We start from the raw sequence: 19,054 nt of genomic DNA on the forward strand, positions 1-19,054 counted from the left end.
ACACCCCATTCTGATGGCGTATGGTACAGTGTGTGCCTGTCCTACCCGCTTACACTCCATTCTGATGGCGTATGGTACAGTGTGTGCCTGTCCTACCCGCTTACACTCCATTCTGATGGCGTATGGTACAGTGTGTGCCTGTCCCACCCGCTTACACCCCATTCTGATGGCGTATGGTACAGTATGTGCCAGTCCTACCCGCTTACACTCCATTCTGATGGCGTATGGTACAGTATGTGCCTGTCCTACCCGCTTACACTCCATTCTGATGGCGTATGGTACAGTATGTGCCTGTCCTACCCGCTTACACTCCATTCTGATGGCGTATGGTACAGTGTGTGCCTGTCCTACCCGCTTACACTCCATTCTGATGGCGTATGGTACAGTATGTGCCTGTCCTACCTGCTTACACTCCATTCTGATGGCGTATGGTACAGTATGTGCCTGTCCTACCCGCTTACACTCCATTCTGATGGCGTATGGTACAGTATGTGCGTGTCCTACCCGCTTACACTCCATTCTGATGGCGTATGGTACAGTATGTGCGTATCCTACCCGCTTACACCCCATTCTGATGGCGTATGGTACAGTATGTGCATGACCTACCCGCTTACACTCCATTCTGATGGCGTATGGTACAGTATGTGCGTGTCCTACCCGCTTACACCCCATTCTGATGGCGTATGGTACAGTATGTGCCTGTCATACCCGCTTACACTCCATTCTGATGGCGTATGGTACAGTATGTGCGTGTCCTACCCGCTTACACTCCATTCTGATGGCGTATGGTACAGTATGTGCCTGTCCTACCCGCTTACACCCCATTCTGATGGCGTATGGTACAGTATGTGCCTGTCCTACCCGCTTACACTCCATTCTGATGGCGTATGGTACAGTATGTGCCTGTCCTACCCGCTTACACTCCATTCTGATGGCGTATGGTACAGTATGTGCCTGTCCTACCCGCTTACACGCCATTCTGATGGCGTATGGTACAGTATGTGCCTGTCCTACCCGCTTACACTCCATTCTGATGGCGTATGGTACAGTATGTGCCTGTCCTACCCGCTTACACTCCATTCTGATGGCGTATGGTACAGTATGTGCCTGTCCTACCCGCTTACACTCCATTCTGATGGCGTATGGTACAGTATGTGCGTGTCCTACCCGCTTACACCCCATTCTGATGGCGTATGGTACAGTATGTGCCTGTCCCACCCGCTTACACTCCATTCTGATGGCGTATGGTACAGTATGTGCCTGTCCTACCCGCTTACACTTCATTCTGATGGCGTATGGTACAGTGTGTGCCTGTCCTACCCGCTTCCACTCCATTCTGATGGCGTATGGTACAGTATGTGCATGACCTACCCGCTTACACTCCATTCTGATGGCGTATGGTACAGTATGTGCGTGTCCTACCCGCTTACACCCCATTCTGATGGCGTATGGTACAGTATGTGCGTGTCCTACCCGCTTACACCCCATTCTGATGGCGTATGGTACAGTATGTGCCTGTCCTACCCGCTTACACACCATTCTGATGGCGTATGGTACAGTATGTGCGTGTCCTACCCGCTTACACCCCATTCTGATGGCGTATGGTACAGTATGTGCCTGTCCTACCCGCTTACACTCCATTCTGATGGCGTATGGTACAGTATGTGCCTGTCCCACCCGCTTACACTCCATTCTGATGGCGTATAGTACAATATGTGCCTGTCCCACCCGCTTACACTCCATTCTGATGGCGTATGGTACAGTATGTGCCTGTCCCACCCGTTTACACTCCATTCTGATGGCGTATGGTACAGGATGTGCCTGTCCCACCCGCTTACACTCCATTCTGATGGCGTATGGTACAGGATGTGCCTGTCCTACCCGCTTACACTCCATTCTGATGGCGTATGGTACAGTGTGTGCCTGTCCTACCCGCTTACAGTCCATTCTGATGGCGTATGGTACAGTGTGTGCCTGTCCCACCCGCTTACACTCCATTCTGATGGCGTATGGTACAGTATGTGCCTGTCCCACCCGCTTACACTCCATTCTGATGGCGTATGGTACAGTGTGTGCCTGTCCCACCCGCTTACACTCCATTCTGATGGCGTATGGTACAGTGTGTGCCTGTCCTACCCGCTTACACCCCATTCTGATGGCGTATGGTACAGTGTGTGCCTGTCCTACCCGCTTACACTCCATTCTGATGGCGTATGGTACAGTGTGTGCCTGTCCTACCCGCTTACACTCCACTCTGATGGCGTATGGTACAGTGTGTGCCTGTCCTACCCGCTTACACTCCACTCTGATGGCGTATGGTACAGTGTGTGCCTGTCCTACCCGCTTACACTCCACTCTGATGGCGTATGGTACAGTGTGTGCCTGTCCTACCCGCTTACACTCCATTCTGATGGCGTATGGTACAGTGTGTGCCTGTCCTACCCGCTTACATTCCATTCTGATGACGTATGGTGCAGTATGTGCCTGTCCTACCCGCTTACACTCCATTCTGATGGCGTATGGTACAGTATGTGCCTGTCCTACCCGCTTACACCCCATTCTGATGGCGTATGGTACAGTGTGTGCCTGTCCTACCCGCTTACACTCCATTCTGATGGCGTATGGTACAGTATGTGCCTGTCCTACCCGCTTACACTCCATTCTGATGGCGTATGGTACAGTATGTGCCTGTCCTACCCGCTTACACTCCATTCTGATGGCGTATGGTACAGTATGTGCCTGTCCTACCCGCTTACACTCCATTCTGATGGCGTATGGTACAGTATGTGCCTGTCCCACCCGCTTACACTCCATTCTGATGGCGTATGGTACAGTAATGTGCCTGTCCCACCCGCTTAGACTCCATTCTGATGGCGTATGGTACAGTATGTGCCTGTCCTACCCGCTTACACTCCATTCTGATGGCGTATGGTACAGTATGTGCGTGTCCTACCCGCTTACACTCCATTCTGATGGCGTATGGTACAGTATGTGCCTGTCCCACCCGCTTACACTCCATTCTGATGGCGTATGGTACAGTATGTTCCTGTCCCACCCGCTTACACTCCATTCTGATGGCGTATGGTACAGTATGTGCCTGTCCTACCCGCTTACACTCCATTCTGATGGCGTATGGTACAGTGTGTGCCTGTCCTACCCGCTTACACTCCATTCTGATGGCGTATGGTACAGTGTGTGCCTGTCCTACCCGCTTACACTCCATTCTGATGGCGTATGGTACAATATGTGCCTGTCCTACCCGCTTCCACTCCATTCTGATGGCGTATGGTACAGTATGTGCCTGTCCCACCCGCTTACACCCCATTCTGATGGCGTATGGTACAATATGTGCCTGTCCTACCCGCTTACACTCCATTCTGATGGCGTATGGTACAGTATGTGCCTGTCCTACCCGCTTACACTCCATTCTGATGGCGTATGGTACAGTGTGTGCCTATCCTACCCGCTTACACTCCATTCTGATGGCGTATGGTACAGTGTGTGCCTGTCCTACCCGCTTACACTCCATTCTGATGGCGTATGGTACAGTGTGTGCCTGTCCTTCCCGCTTACACCCCATTCTGAAGGCGTATGGCACAGTATGTGCCTGTCCTACCCGCTTACACTCCATTCTGATGGCGTATGGTACAGTACGTGCCTGTCCTACCCGCTTACACTCCATTCTGATGGCGTATGGTACAGTATGTGCCTGTCCTACCCGCTTACACTCCATTCTGATGGCGTATGGTACAGTATGTGCCTGTCCCACCCGCTTACAATCCATTCTGATGGCGTATGTACAGTATGTGCCTGTCCCACCCGCTTACACTCCATTCTGATGGCGTATGGTACAGTATGTGCCTGTCCTTACCGCTTACACTCCATTCTGATGGCGTATGGTACAGTAAGTGCGTATCCTACCCGCTTACACTCCATTCTGATGACGTATGGTACAGTGTGCGCCTGTCCTACCCGCTTACACTCCATTCTGATGGCGTATGGTACAGTATGTGCCTGTCCTACCCGCTTACACTCCATTCTGATGGCGTATGGTACAGTGTGTGCCTGTCCTACCCGCTTACTCCCCATTCTGATGGCGTATGGTACAGTGTGTGCCTGTCCTACCCGCTTACACTCCATTCTGATGGCGTATGGTACAGTGTGTGCCTGTCCTACCCGCTTACACTCCACTCTGATGGCGTATGGTACAGTGTGTGCCTGTCCTACCCGCTTACACTCCATTCTGATGGCGTATGGTACAGTGTGTGCCTGTCCTACCCGCTTACATTCCATTCTGATGACGTATGGTGCAGTATGTGCCTGTCCTACCCGCTTACACTCCATTCTGATGGCGTATGGTACAGTATGTGCCTGTCCTACCCGCTTACACCCCATTCTGATGGCGTATGGTACAGTGTGTGCCTGTCCTACCCGCTTACACTCCATTCTGATGGCGTATGGTACAGTATGTGCCTGTCCTACCCGCTTACACTCCATTCTGATGGCGTATGGTACAGTATGTGCGTGTCCTACCCGCTTACACTCCATTCTGATGGCGTATGGTACAGTATGTGCCTGTCCCACCCGCTTACACTCCATTCTGATGGCGTATGGTACAGTATGTGCCTGTCCCACCCGCTTACACTCCATTCTGATGACGTATGGTACAGTGTGTGCCTGTCCTACCCGCTTACACTCCATTCTGATGGCGTATGGTACAGTATGTGCCTGTCCTACCCGCTTACACTCCATTCTGATGGCGTATGGTACAGTATGTGCCTGTCCCACCCGCTTACACTCCATTCTGATGACGTATGGTACAGTATGTGCCTGTCCTACCCGCTTACACTCCATTCTGATGGCGTATGGTACAGTATGTGCCTGTCCTACCCGCTAACACTCCATTCTGATGGCGTATGGTACAGTATGTGCGTGTCCTACCCGCTTACACTCCATTCTGATGGCGTATGGTACAGTATGTGCCTGTCCCACCCGCTTACACTCCATTCTGATGGCGTATGGTACAGTATGTGCGTGTCCTACCCGCTTACACTCCATTCTGATGGCGTATGGTACAGTATGTGCCTGTCCCACCCGCTTACACTCCATTCTGATGGCGTATGGTACAGTATGTGCCTGTCCTACCCGCTTACACTCCATTCTGATGGCGTATGGTACAGTGTGTGCCTGTCCTACCCGCTTACACTCCATTCTGATGGCGTATGGTACAGTGTGTGCCTGTCCTACCCGCTTACACTCCATTCTGATGGCGTATGGTACAGTATGTGCCTGTCCTACCCGCTTCCACTCCATTCTGATGGCGTATGGTACAGTATGTGCCTGTCCCACCCGCTTACACCCCATTCTGATGGCGTATGGTACAATATGTGCCTGTCCCACCCGCTTACACTCCATTCTGATGGCGTATGGTACAGTATGTGCCTGTCCTACCCGCTTACACTCCATTCTGATGGCGTATGGTACAGTATGTGCCTGTCCTACCCGCTTACACTCCATTCTGATGGCGTATGGTACAGTGTGTGCCTATCCTACCCGCTTACACTCCATTCTGATGGCGTATGGTACAGTGTGTGCCTGTCCTACCCACTTACACTCCATTCTGATGGCGTATGGTACAGTGTGTGCCTGTCCTACCCGCTTACACTCCATTCTGATGGCGTATGGTACAGTATGTGCCTGTCCTACCCGCTTACACCCCATTCTGATGGCGTATGGTACAGTGTGTGCCTGTCCTACCCGCTTACACCCCATTCTGATGGCGTATGGTACAGTATGTGCCTGTCCTACCCGCTTACACTCCATTCTGATGGCGTATGGTACAGTACGTGCCTGTCCTACCCGCTTACACTCCATTCTGATGGCGTATGGTACAGTATGTGCCTGTCCTACCCGCTTACACTCCATTCTGATGGCGTATGGTACAGTATGTGCCTGTCCCACCCGCTTACACTCCATTCTGATGGCGTATGTACAGTATGTGCCTGTCCTACCCGCTTACACTCCATTCTGATGGCGTATGGTACAGTATGTGCCTGTCCTTACCGCTTACACTCCATTCTGATGGCGTATGGTACAGTATATGCCTGTCCTACCCGCTTACACTCCATTCTGATGGCGTATGGTACAGTATGTGCCTGTCCTACCCGCTTACACTCCATTCTGATGGCGTATGGTACAGTATGTGCCTGTCCTACCCGCTTACACCCCATTCTGATGGCGTATGGTACAGTGTGTGCATGTCCTACCCGCTTACACTCCATTCTGATGGCGTATGGTACAGTGTGTGCCTGTCCTACCCGCTTACACTCCATTCTGATGGCGTATGGTACAGTATGTGCCTGTCCTACCCGCTTATACCCCATTCTGATGGCGTATGGTACAGTGTGTGCATGTCCTACCCGCTTACACTCCATTCTGATGGCGTATGGTACAGTATGTGCATGTCCTACCCGCTTACACTCCATTCTGATGGCGTATGGTACAGTATGTGCGTGTCCTACCCGCTTACACTCCATTCTGATGGCGTATGGTACAGTATGTGCCTGTCCTACCCGCTTACACCCCATTCTGATGGCGTATGTACAGTATGTGCCTGTCCTACCCGCTTACACTCCATTCTGATGGCGTATGGTACAGTATGTGCCTGTCCTTACCGCTTACACTCCATTCTGATGGCGTATGGTACAGTATATGCCTGTCCTACCCGCTTACACTCCATTCTGATGGCGTATGGTACAGTATGTGCCTGTCCTACCCGCTTACACTCCATTCTGATGGCGTATGGTACAGTATGTGCATGTCCTACCCGCTTACACTCCATTCTGATGGCGTATGGTACAGTATGTGCGTGTCCTACCCGCTTACACTCCATTCTGATGGCGTATGGTACAGTATGTGCCTGTCCTACCCGCTTACACCCCATTCTGATGGCGTATGGTACAGTGTGTGCATGTCCTACCCGCTTACACTCCATTCTGATGGCGTATGGTACAGTATGTGCATGTCCTACCCGCTTACACTCCATTCTGATGGCGTATGGTACAGTATGTGCGTGTCCTACCCGCTTACACTCCATTCTGATGGCGTATGGAACAGTATGTGCCTGTCCCACCCGCTTACACTCCATTCTGATGGCGTATGGTACAGTGTGTGCCTGTCCTACCCGCTTACACCCCATTCTGATGGCGTATGGTACAGTATGTGCATGACCTACCCGCTTACACTCCATTCTGATGGCGTATGGTACAGTACGTAGCCGGGTATCTGAGAGGGAAATCACTCACACTACAACCACACCATTACGTGCACCCTGGGAGGGTCAGAGGGTCAGGTGCGGGGTATATAGCCGGGTACCTGAGAGGGAAGTCACTCACACTACAACCACACCATTACGTGCACCCTGGGAGGGTCAGAGGGTCAGGTGCGGGGTATATAGCCGGGTACCTGAGAGGGAAGTCACTCACACTACAACCACACCATTACGTGCACCCTGGGAGGGTCAGAGGGTCAGGTGCGGGGTATATAGCCGGGTACCTGAGAGGGAAGTCACTCACACTACAACCACACCATTACGTGCACCCTGGGAGGGTCAGAGGGTCAGGTGCGGGGTATATAGCCGGGTACCTGAGAGGGAAGTCACTCACACTACACCCACACCATTACGTGCACCCTGGGAGGGTCAGAGGGTCAGGTGCGGGGTATATAGCCGGGTACCTGAGAGGGAAGTCACTCACACTACAACCACACCATTACGTGCACCCTGGGAGGGTCAGAGGGTCAGGTGCGGGGTATATAGCCGGGTACCTGAGAGAGAAGTCACTCACACTACAACCACACCATTACGTGCACCCTGGGAGGGTCAGAGGGTCAGGTGCGGGGTATATAGCCGGGTACCTGAGAGGGAAGTCACTCACACTACACCCACACCATTACGTGCACCCTGGGAAGGTCAGGTGCGGGGTATATAGCCGGGTACCTGAGAGGGAAGTCACACTACACCCACACCATTACGTGCACCCTGGGAAGGTCAGGTGCGGGGTATATAGCCGGGTACCTGAGAGGGAAGTCACACTACATCCACACCATTACGTGCTCCCTGGGAGGGTCAGAGGGTCAGGTGCGGGGTATATAGCCGGGTACCTGGGAGGGTCAGAGGGTCAGGTGCGGGGTATATAGCCGGGTACCTGGGAGGGTCAGAGGGTCAGGTGCGGGGTATATAGCCGGGTACCTGAGAGGGAAGTCACACTACACCCACACCATTACGTGCTCCCTGGGAGGGTCAGAGGGTCAGGTGCGGGGTATATAGCCGGGTACCTGGGAGGGTCAGAGGGTCAGGTGCGGGGTATATAGCCGGGTACCTGGGAGGGTCAGAGGGTCAGGTGAGGGGTATATAGCCGGGTACCTGGGAGGGACAGCGTACTCCTGATAGACAGAGCTCCATATAGGGCTGCGCTATATAACAACCTGTAAATAAATATTAATAATATACCCGCTGCCAGTCACACACCCATCCGGGGCACACCCTAACCCCTATAACCAGTGCTCTGAGGTACCATACCTATCCCTAAACATATGGGCTTCCAATGTATAGATAGCTTAAAGAGAAACAGTCAGTAGGTCCACACCATATGGTCGACAGCCAAAAGGGCAACAGGGTCAAAGGCCAAAAGGTCGACACGTGTTTTTTATTAGGTATTTTTCATGCTTCTACCTCATTTATTATCTATGTCACAAACTATCACCTTTAGTAACCTTACAAGCCTGTGAGGGGGAGCACTTCATCAAATTTGGGTAAAAAATGTCTAAAAATACAAAATAATACACACAAAAAACATTGGTGTCACCTAATGACTGTCTCCTATACCTACCCCCGCCATATGTAGAGTTACCTGGAGGACTCTTGCTTATAGATGTCTATGATATTCTCCACCAGCAGGTTCCTCTGCAGCCCGTACACCCCGTGTCTATCCAGGACCACCTCATGGCGACACGACGGGCAGCGGAAGCGCCCCCCAGAGGAGACGGTGCTGGAACCACGGGACTGCCACAGGGGATTTGAGGCCTGTGGACACAAACACATGTATTCTCAGTATCCAGAGGGGCGTTTGGGTAGGAGGGCACAGCAGAGAGGTACTGAGGTACTGAGGTTTATTGGCACAAACAAAATGTACAATTATTTATTTGTAAAAGTTCTTTGTCTTTCATTCAAACCGCATGTCTTCCGGGCAGCACTTGCGTGTTGTGTGATTACTGACTCACACAGTCACATGTATTCCCAGGCAGCACCCGGGTGTCGTGTGATTACTGACTCACACAGTCGCATGTATTCCCAGGCAGCACCCGCGTGTCGTGTGATTACTGACTCACAGTGACATGTATTCCCAGGCAGCACCCGCGTGTTGTGTGATTACTGACTCACACAGTCGCATGTATTCCCAGGCAGCACCCGCGTGTCGTGTGATTACTGACTCACAGTGACATGTATTCCCAGGCAGCACCCGCGTGTTGTGTGATTACTGACTCACACAGTCACATGTATTCCCAGGCAGCACCCCCGTGTCGTGTGATTACTGACTCACACAGTCACATGTATTCCCAGGCAGCACCCGCGTGTCGTGTGATTACTGACTCACACAGTCACATGTATTCCCAGGCAGCACCCGCGTGTCGTGTGATTACTGACTCACACAGTCACATGTATTCCCAGGCAGCACCTCCGTATCGTGTGATTACTGACTCACACAGTCACATGTATTCTCAGGCAGCACCCGTGTGTTGTGTGATTACTGACTCACACAGTCACATGTATTCCCAGGCAGCACCTCCGTGTCGTGTGATTACTGACTCACATAGTCACATGTATTCCCAGGCAGCACCCGTGTGTTGTGTGATTACTGACTCACACAGTCACATGTATTCCCAGGCAGCACCCGTGTGTTGTGTGATTACTGACTCACACAGTCACATGTATTCCCATGCAGCACCCGCGTGTTGTGTGATTACTGACTCACACAGTCACATGTATTCCCAGGCAGCACCCGCGTGTTGTGTGATTACTGACTCACACGGTCACATGTATTCCCAGGCAGCACCCGCTTGTTGTGTGATTACTGACTCACACAGTCACATGTATTCCCAGGCAGCACCCGCTTGTTGTGTGATTACTGACTCACACAGTCACATGTATTCCCAGGCAGCACCCGCTTGTTGTGTGATTACTGACTCACACAGTCACATGTATTCCCAGGCAGCACCCACCTGTTGTGTGATTACTGACTCACACAGTCACATGTATTCCCAGGCAGCACCCGGGTGTCGTATGATTACTGTCTCACACAGTCACATGAATTCCCAGGCAGCACCCGGGTGTCGTGTGCTTACTGACTCACACAGTCACATGTATTCCCAGGCAGCACCCGGGTGTCGTGTGATTACTGTCTCACACAGTCACATGTATTCCCAGGCAGCACCCCAGTATTGTGTCTGGCCTGCAGTAACTTTGTGCTGCCAGAGGTGCTGCTATTCTGCATCTGGTCTGCAGTAACTCTGTGCTGCCAGAGGTGCCGCTGTTCTCCGTCTGTCCTGCAGTAACTCTGTGCTGCCAGAGGTGCTGCTGTTCTGCGTCTGGCCTGCAACACCTCTGTGCTGCCAGAGGTGCTGCTATACTGTGTCTGGCCTGCGGTAACTCTGTGCTGCCAGAGGTGTCGCTGTTCTGTGTCTGGCCTGCAGTAACTCTGTGCTGCCAGAGGTGCCGCTGTTCTGCGTCTGGCCTGCAGTAACTCTGTGCTGCCAGAGGTGCCGCTGTTCTGCATCTGGCCTGCAGTAACTCTGTGCTGCCAGAGGTGCTGCTGTTCTCTGTCTGGCCTGCAGTAACTCTGTGCTGCAAGAGGTGCTGCTGTTCTGCGTCTGGCCTGCAATACCTCTGTGCTGCCAGAGGTGCTGCTATACTGTGTCTGGCCTGCGGTAACTCTGTGCTGCCAGAGGTGCCGCTGTTCTGTGTCTGGCCTGCAGTAACTCTGTGCTGCCAGAGGTGCTGCTGTACTGTGTCTGGCCTGCAGTAACTCTGTGCTGCCAGAGGTACCGCTGTTCTCAGTCTGGCCTGCAGTAAATCTGTGCTGCCAGAGGTGCCGCTGTTCTGCATCTGGCCTGCAGTAAATCTGTGCTGCCAGAGGTGCTGCTGTTCTGCGTCTGGCCTGCAGTAACTCTGTGCTGCCAGAGGTACTGCTGTACTGTGTCTGGCCTGCAGTAAATCTGTGCTGCCAGAGGTGCTGCTGTACTGTGTCTGGCCTGCAGTAACTCTGTGCTGCCAGAGGTGCCGCTGTTCTGTGTCTGGCCTGCAGTAACTCTGTGCTACCAGAGGTGCCGCTGTTCTGTGTCTGGCCTGCAGTAACTCTGTGCTGCCAGAGGTGCTGCTGTACTGTGTCTGGCCTGCAGTAACTCTGTGATGTCAGAGGTGCGGCTGTTCTCAGTCTGGGCTGCAGTAAATCTGTGCTGCCAGAGGTGCCGCTGTTCTCAGTCTGGCCTGCAGTAACTCTGTGCTGCCAGAGGTGCCGCTGTTCTGTGTCTGGCCTGCAGTACCTCTGTGATGCCAGAGGTGCTGCTGTTCTCCGTCTGGCCTGCAGTAACTCTGTGCTGCCAGAGGTGCCGCTGTTCTGTGTCTGGCCTGCAGTAACTCTGTGCTGCCAGAGGTGCTGCTGTACTGTGTCTGGCCTGCAGTAACTCTGTGATGTCAGAGGTGCTGCTGTACTGTGTCTGGCCTGCGGTAACTCTGTGCTGCCAGAGGTGCTGCTGTACTGTGTCTGGCCTGCAGTAACTCTGTGATGTCAGAGGTGCGGCTGTTCTCAGTCTGGGCTGCAGTAAATCTGTGCTGCCAGAGGTGCCGCTGTTCTCAGTCTGGCCTGCAGTAACTCTGTGCTGCCAGAGGTGCCGCTGTTCTGTGTCTGGCCTGCAGTACCTCTGTGATGCCAGAGGTGCTGCTGTTCTCCGTCTGGCCTGCAGTAACTCTGTGCTGCCAGAGGTGCCGCTGTTCTGTGTCTGGCCTGCAGTAACTCTGTGCTGCCAGAGGTGCTGCTGTACTGTGTCTGGCCTGCAGTAACTCTGTGATGTCAGAGGTGTCGCTGTTCTCAGTCTGGGCTGCAGTAAATCTGTGCTGCCAGAGGTGCTGCTGTTCTCCGTCTGTCCTGCAGTAACTCTGTGCTGCCAGAGGTGCTGCTATACTGTGTCTGGCCTGCGGTAACTCTGTGCTGCCAGAGGTACCGCTGTTCTCAGTCTGGCCTGCAGTAAATCTGTGCTGCCAGAGGTGCCGCTGTTCTGCGTTTGGCCTGCAGTAAATCTGTGCTGCCAGAGGTGCCGCTGTTCTGCGTTTGGCCTGCAGTAACTCTGTGATGTCAGAGGTGCGGCTGTTACCATTGGTCCATGCTCCTAATAAGAAGCAACCAGCTCTACACAAACCTGCCGGTTATATTACTTGCTACCTGAACGCCTGGTTCCTAAGTCTTAAGGTGCATATACTGTACACTAGTCACTTTTCATCCCAGAAAGATAAAGATAAAAAATTTCCCTTGAAATTTCCCCAGCTGCAGAATTATGGTGCATACACATATTATTATTATTATTATCCTTTATTTGTATGGCGCCACAAGGGATCTGCAGCGCCCATTACACAGTACATAATCAAATGAGCAAACAAAAAAACAGCACTTACAGTACAAGACAATATAGGACAGGTATAGAGAACCCGTGGTCAGGTGCAATCAGCGGGAATATGGAGTATAAGATAGTGTAAGTAAGAGACGGAAAGACACATGAGGAAAGAGGGCCCTGCTCCCACCAGCTTACATTCTAAAAGGTGAAGAACTAACAGACCGGGGTGACACAGATGGAGTAAACAGTAGGACAGAAGGTTAGGATGAGATTTGGCTGGGTTTGGGAAAGAAGTGGGTCTTAAGAGTCCGTTTGAAGTTCTGTAGAGAGGTGGAGAGTCTGAGGGGGAGAGGTAGGGAATTCCAGAGAAAGGGAGCAGCACCTGAGAAATCTTGGAGGTAGGAGTGGGAAGAGGTAATCAGTAGACAGGAGAGTCGGCGTGCAGTAGCAGAGGGAAGAGGACGAGTGGGAGAGTAAAGGGAGATAAGGTCAGAGATATAGATGGGAGAGGAGCGGGTGACGGCATTGTAAGTGAGTGTGAGAAGTTGGAAATGGATTCTGAAAAGCAAGGGGCAGTGCCGTAACTAGACATTTTAGCGCTGTGTGCAAGAAACAGCATCGGCGCCCCCCTCCACGTAGGGGTGTGGCTTCATGGTGAAGGGACGTAGCCACAGAATAATATTAATTCATATTACGCTTGTCAAAGTCGGAAAAATATCATGCTACACGTTGCCATATATTCACCTCATGCGCTTGCCCGCTGCACGTGCACATTCTCTCCCGTGCGTGCGGATACTCGCAGCTGCGTGATGGCGCCTCCTCGGCCATGCGCTCGAGCGCGTGGTATGTGCATTTACGGTAGAGTTTGTGTGCGCCTAGCGGGCGACTCAATCGTTAAATAATAAAACCAAATAGTATGTTTTATAGATAATGTTCCCCTTAATAATAACTGTAAGTTTGTTTAATGTAACTGGTCGCTGGACAGAGGAATTCCTCATTGCATGATATGAAGGGTCAGACAGGGTTTGAGCAGTGGTGTTTGGTACCTAACTAAAGAACATTTTATTGGGAACAATCCGGTGCTGGTTAGGTAAAGATTAATCGCTCCTGCATATAGTTTTGTCTATTAGTAGTTTCTGGACATTTACTATATTTGCGGTTCATTATCCATGCGGCGGGAATTCTGAGATTCCCTCCCACCTGAGCAGTTTGATATAGTCACAGCCCACCTGTTCAAACTAACCTATGACCTTTTGTTATAATGCGGAGAGACATTCCTGTGTCCAATGAACAATAAGATTGTAGGGCCCTTTGTAGTACACTGTATGTTGTGTATATAAGGGTCACTGTCCCCAGACCGGCCAGTACTCTCTCTCATCAACATTTATCTCTGATAATTGGAGGACTGGATCCGGTTGCGCTAGCGAGTGTTCCCCGTATGGTATGTTTCTCTGTGGCCACTTTGTTACCCGTTTTAATGTTAGCCATTCATTCTTAGTTTATGTACTTGTGTCTGCGATCGTTCGCTATTGTGTATGTATCTGTTTAGTTATTCTGTTAGATATTAATGTTAGCCTGTAGTGTATGAACTGTTAACTGTTTTCCCTTTTTCTTAGCTAAATATTGTTAGTAAAGGTGTTGGAACCTTAGCAAGGAGTGTGTTTCACCATTTGTTATTAAGGGTTGCTGAGCATCTCAATTGCTCAAACAGCTAGCTTACAGACCAAGGTTAAACAGTATTATATCATTGCAGTGTCTCAACACTAAGAATTACAGTATAAGCATACTCTGTGTAAGGTTTAAAGGGTTATTATCTGTGTGTACGCTCGCTGTGTGTATTCCGTACTCACAGCGCAGCGTGTGTACGTAACTTGCGTACCACGTGCGAGGTCTTTGTACGCAAATAGCATACGAAGTGCGTAGCACGTGCACGAGGGACAGCGGCCATTACGGCTTCACGATATTAGTAAATAGCTTGTGTTCTAAGGTATACAATCAGCTTTATCAATTGGGGCCTCGTCCGTCCTCCACATATCCGCACTAGCGAACACAGACTTTATCTGTCAGCAAAGGGCGGGAACGCAGTATCCCTTCGTATCCGTATTGGTGGTGAGGGATACAGTGGTGCTGACTAGATAAGCGTCTGTTACGCTACGCTGTAGGGGTGCTGGGGTGGAATCCGGAAGGTAGGAAGGTATGAACAATACGCTATTATCTTTTATAACTGTTTATTTCTGTTTTGCGTACGCACGCACGCACGCACACACCTGTATTGTTGCATCTCACTCTCTTGTTGCCATTAGAATCAATTATTAGAGACGTGCTGAGGAAATCTGGTGCTATTTAGTTGAGATTAAAAAAGGATAATTTTTAAGGGAATAATTGTAAAGGACACGCACACAGCATAGCAAATACTGTGTGGTGTACGGTAAGCGATTACAGTTGAACGTCGTTTACATTTATAGAAGCGTGTTAGTTGCGTTGCTGTGGGCATATCTGGACTTTGTGCATACGTGTCTCGGGCAACATGCGAGATTACGTACGCAACACAAAGGCATACACACGTGGCGTGTTTACGCAACGGAGCGTACGGATACGCCCACCAAAACTCAAATCACACGATAACATTGTTTTAGTGGGGGCGGTATAGTACAGCCACCTGATAATAGCACAGGTTTGTTCAGTTTCCAAAAAGCTTAGTTAAAAGAGAACCTTTTTCTACTGCAGAACCCAGGGATTGAACTACTGCCTGTATGAAAGGAATTTCTGTACAGAAAGATCAGTGTGTATATGAGTGAGTAGGAGTGAGTGTGGAAATAAAGGTATTATTTTGTGAACCCAGAAATCAGGATCCCGTCGGAGACCACATCAGGTGAGTGGACACTTGGTGGCGTGGGACTGGCTTGCCCGCGTTAACATTATACAAGGTAAAAGGAGCAAGTAGTATCCGCAGACAAAAGGACTGCGAAGGTTTAAGCGCAGCCTGGGGGGTTTTGCGTAGTACCATATAGACAAGTTGAGCTCCGGCTGAAGGTTTCACAGCCTAAACAACCGATTCCGTTGGTCGTAAAGCGTATAAATATTAAGTTAGTTATGTGCAGTGCGACTGGACCGCACGTAATTGTGTGCATTAGTTTGTTACCTTGATACCCATTAAAATTTACTGTGGGATCATAAACGCTATTTGTACATTCTAACGTGATTTGTGTAGGTTTTTGTTATTTTAAGGGAGTTTCGCTGTTCACTCAGGAAATCTCCAACAACCAATACTTACTGGGGAGGGATCGCATACTCCCACACGCCCCAGTAAATAGAGGTTACAAAAAGATCCCGCGAATTGGGTACGTCCAGTGGTGGGCACATTGCTGGAACTCGTATTGGCCAATTGGGGCGTAAAGTGAGTGAAGGCACTAGTTGAACTTTCACCGTCGCCTTACCGCGGGCAACTTGGTTTGTTTTGTAAGAATTCGCTGAGACAGCAATATCTGCAAACAATGGGGGCCAGTTGTTCAAAGAAGGGACGTCCAACAAGGGTTCACGTTGGTATTTGTTGGCCCAAAGGGTCAGCACGGTATATAGTGTGTGAAAAATACGGATCACACACACAGGTATTTTGCAAAGAATGGGAACGAATGACAGAGGATGATGGGGAGCAGTTTCCCCGGGTAGGCAGTTTGAACCCTGAGGTATTGCAGAATCTAAGAAAAAGGATAGGTCAAATAAAATCTGCAAAGCAGAGGATTAGACATTATGATTGTTTACAGGTATGGCAACAGGAGAGTGAAATACAACAGGAATTAGCTCAGAAAGCAAATTCAAATCCTGGTAGGAGTCTGATAGCAACGGCACCACCACCGTATATAGTAGGGGAAAAAGTGGCTGCAGAGAATGACATGCGGGTGTACGATAAGGGTGCACTTAACCAATGTAGTAGTGATAAGAATAAAATGAAAATTAATGCAAATGTTGATACTAACGCTAACCCATGCAAGTTGTATCCCATTTTAAACTTCCCCCAGGAATACGACCAGGAAGATGAGCCCACTACGATTTCAGCTCTCTCTCTAGCGGCCACCATAAACGATACTTCAGTGGGCATCGCCCAACCAGTAAGAGTGGTATCAAAGGCACATAGTTCAGGGACAGGTGAGGTTGTATCTAGAGGTAAGTACGGCACTGTACAATATGCGGAAACTGTTGCACCACACACTGTAGAATCAACCCAGAGTGAAGTAATTAATCTTAATCCTGTTAGAGTGATAGCGGTCCCCAATGGGAAGACCAACACAAATGGGGTCACACCCATCAGGAATATTGCAATGCACTGTCCCTGGTCCCGAGCAGAATTAAGAACCATTTTGTCTGAATTTCCTGATCCCAGAAAAGATTTAGCCGCATGTCAGAGGTTCATTAAGGACCTGGGTAACTCCACTGAACCAAATAACAAAGATTGGCGGACACTACTGAGGGCATGTCTGCCCTCTAGTATTGACCCTGTGAAATTTATAGCTGACTGTAAATTAGATGAAGAAGTACCCCTTACGGATGAGTATAATCAAGATAATGTAACCAGAATCAATCTGCAGCTGGGAATATACTTCCCAGCTGTGGTAAAATGGAACAAAATTTTCTCCATCAAACAAATGGAAGGAGAAACTGCCTCTGACTATTTCCACCAGCACTGGAGGAAATGGCTAAATATACTGGGATCGTGGACATTGAGGCAAATATACACCATAGAGAGGTAGCGGTATCCGTCTTGATGGACGGTTTAAAGGAGGTATTAAGGAATAGGCTACAAACCACTCACTCTAACTGGAGAGGTATGTCGGTGGCCGCCTTAAGAGAGACTGCTGTTGGGCACGACAGGAACATCACAAGACGCAGGGAGTCACAGAGTGATAAACTGATGGCTATAAGTATCCAGGCCCTTACAACAAGGCCGCCTCAGTCTAAATCTCAGACCCCTGGTGGAAAGCCGCATATGGTAAAATGTTACAATTGTAATAGGGAAGGTAATTTTGCACGTAACTGCACCAGTAATCCACACAATGCATATAAAAACCCTAGACAACGACATGACATACGAGATTGGGATCAAGGACCGCAGAGACGGAGTTATGAGCCACACGCAGGGGAAACAAGAAGGTATCCCCCAAGAAGAGACTGGCAAGTCTCTGATAGTTCCCGTTTACCCCCTTCACAGGTAATAGCTGCCAGCGCAATGCAGGGAGGTCACCACGCACCATAGGGGTGGGGCCACTCCTGTAATCTGCAGCCAGTGAAATTAATTGCGAGCCTTGGAAGTGAACCCGAGGTCACAATTGATGTAGCTGGTAAATCTCTAAATTTCCTTGTAGATACGGGGGCGGCCAAGTCAGTGATAAATTCGACCGTGGGCATGAGAACCACTGGTAAAACAATTCCAACCATGGGAGTAACAGGAGTAGTGCGACAATACCCTTTAAGCAAACCTGCAGAGATTACGATAGGGCCTTTGCATACCAAGCATTCTTTTCTGCTGGCTGCATCGGCTCCGACTAATCTCTTAGGGAGAGATTTACTGTGCAAAATGGAATGAGTCATATACTGTACTCCTGAAGGTGTGTTCTTGGACATACCCGAAAACCACGCTCAGGAAGCGCAGGATATGCTAGACTCCCCAACAAGATTAATGTCACACTCTGTTCTTGTAAATAGGTGTCCGTCCAAGGTAGAAGAAATGACTTCCCAAATACCGGAGTCACTTTGGACCAAGGATGGACAAGACACTGGATTGATGGCAAACGTAGCCCCAGTAGTTGTGCAAGTAAAAGATGGTAGGATAGCTCCAAAAAATCCCACAATACCCTCTGAAGACAGAGGTGGAGTTAGGAGTTTACCCTGTAATACAGCGCTTGCTACAACAGGGCATTCTGGTAAGGACGTCCAGCACTGCCAATAGTCCCATCTTCCCTGCTAAAAAGAGTGGGGGGAGGGGTTACAGATTAGTGCAGGATCTAAGAGGGATCAACAAAATAGTTGAGAGTCAATTCCCCGTAGTGCCAAATCCAGCTGTCATCCTTATGCAAATCCTTCCCACTGCCAAATTGTTCACTGTGATTGACCTCTGCTCCGCCTTCTTCTCGGTACCTCTGCACCCTGACAGTCAATACTTATTCGCATTTACATACAGAGGAGTTCACTCGATTACCACAAGGTTTCATTGACAGTCCAAGTATTTTCTCTCAGGCCTTGCATGATTGTTTACAGTCTTTCCAACCTGAGAGTGGATCAGTATTAATACAGTACGTGGATGATTTACTGCTGTGTTCTGATTCACTAGAAGCGTCCCTGAGAGATACGAAACAACTCCTGTTTCATCTTTCAGACACTGGACACAAGGTTTCCA

General features: G+C 50.1%; 1 protein-coding gene across 1 annotated transcript in view; it reads right to left on the reverse strand.

The window, feature by feature from the left end:
• Nucleotides 1-19,054, reverse strand: part of TRIM54 (tripartite motif containing 54) — a 238,990-nt gene that overhangs the window by 175,139 nt on the left and 44,797 nt on the right. The window contains exon 2 of the mRNA XM_063914921.1: nucleotides 8,910-9,082. Within this exon, the coding sequence (XP_063770991.1) occupies nucleotides 8,910-9,082 (173 nt within the window). The remainder of the gene's footprint in view (nucleotides 1-8,909; nucleotides 9,083-19,054) is intronic.

This window comes from Pseudophryne corroboree, chromosome 4 (genome assembly GCF_028390025.1).
Source record: "Pseudophryne corroboree isolate aPseCor3 chromosome 4, aPseCor3.hap2, whole genome shotgun sequence".
Lineage (NCBI taxonomy): Eukaryota > Metazoa > Chordata > Amphibia > Anura > Myobatrachidae > Pseudophryne > Pseudophryne corroboree.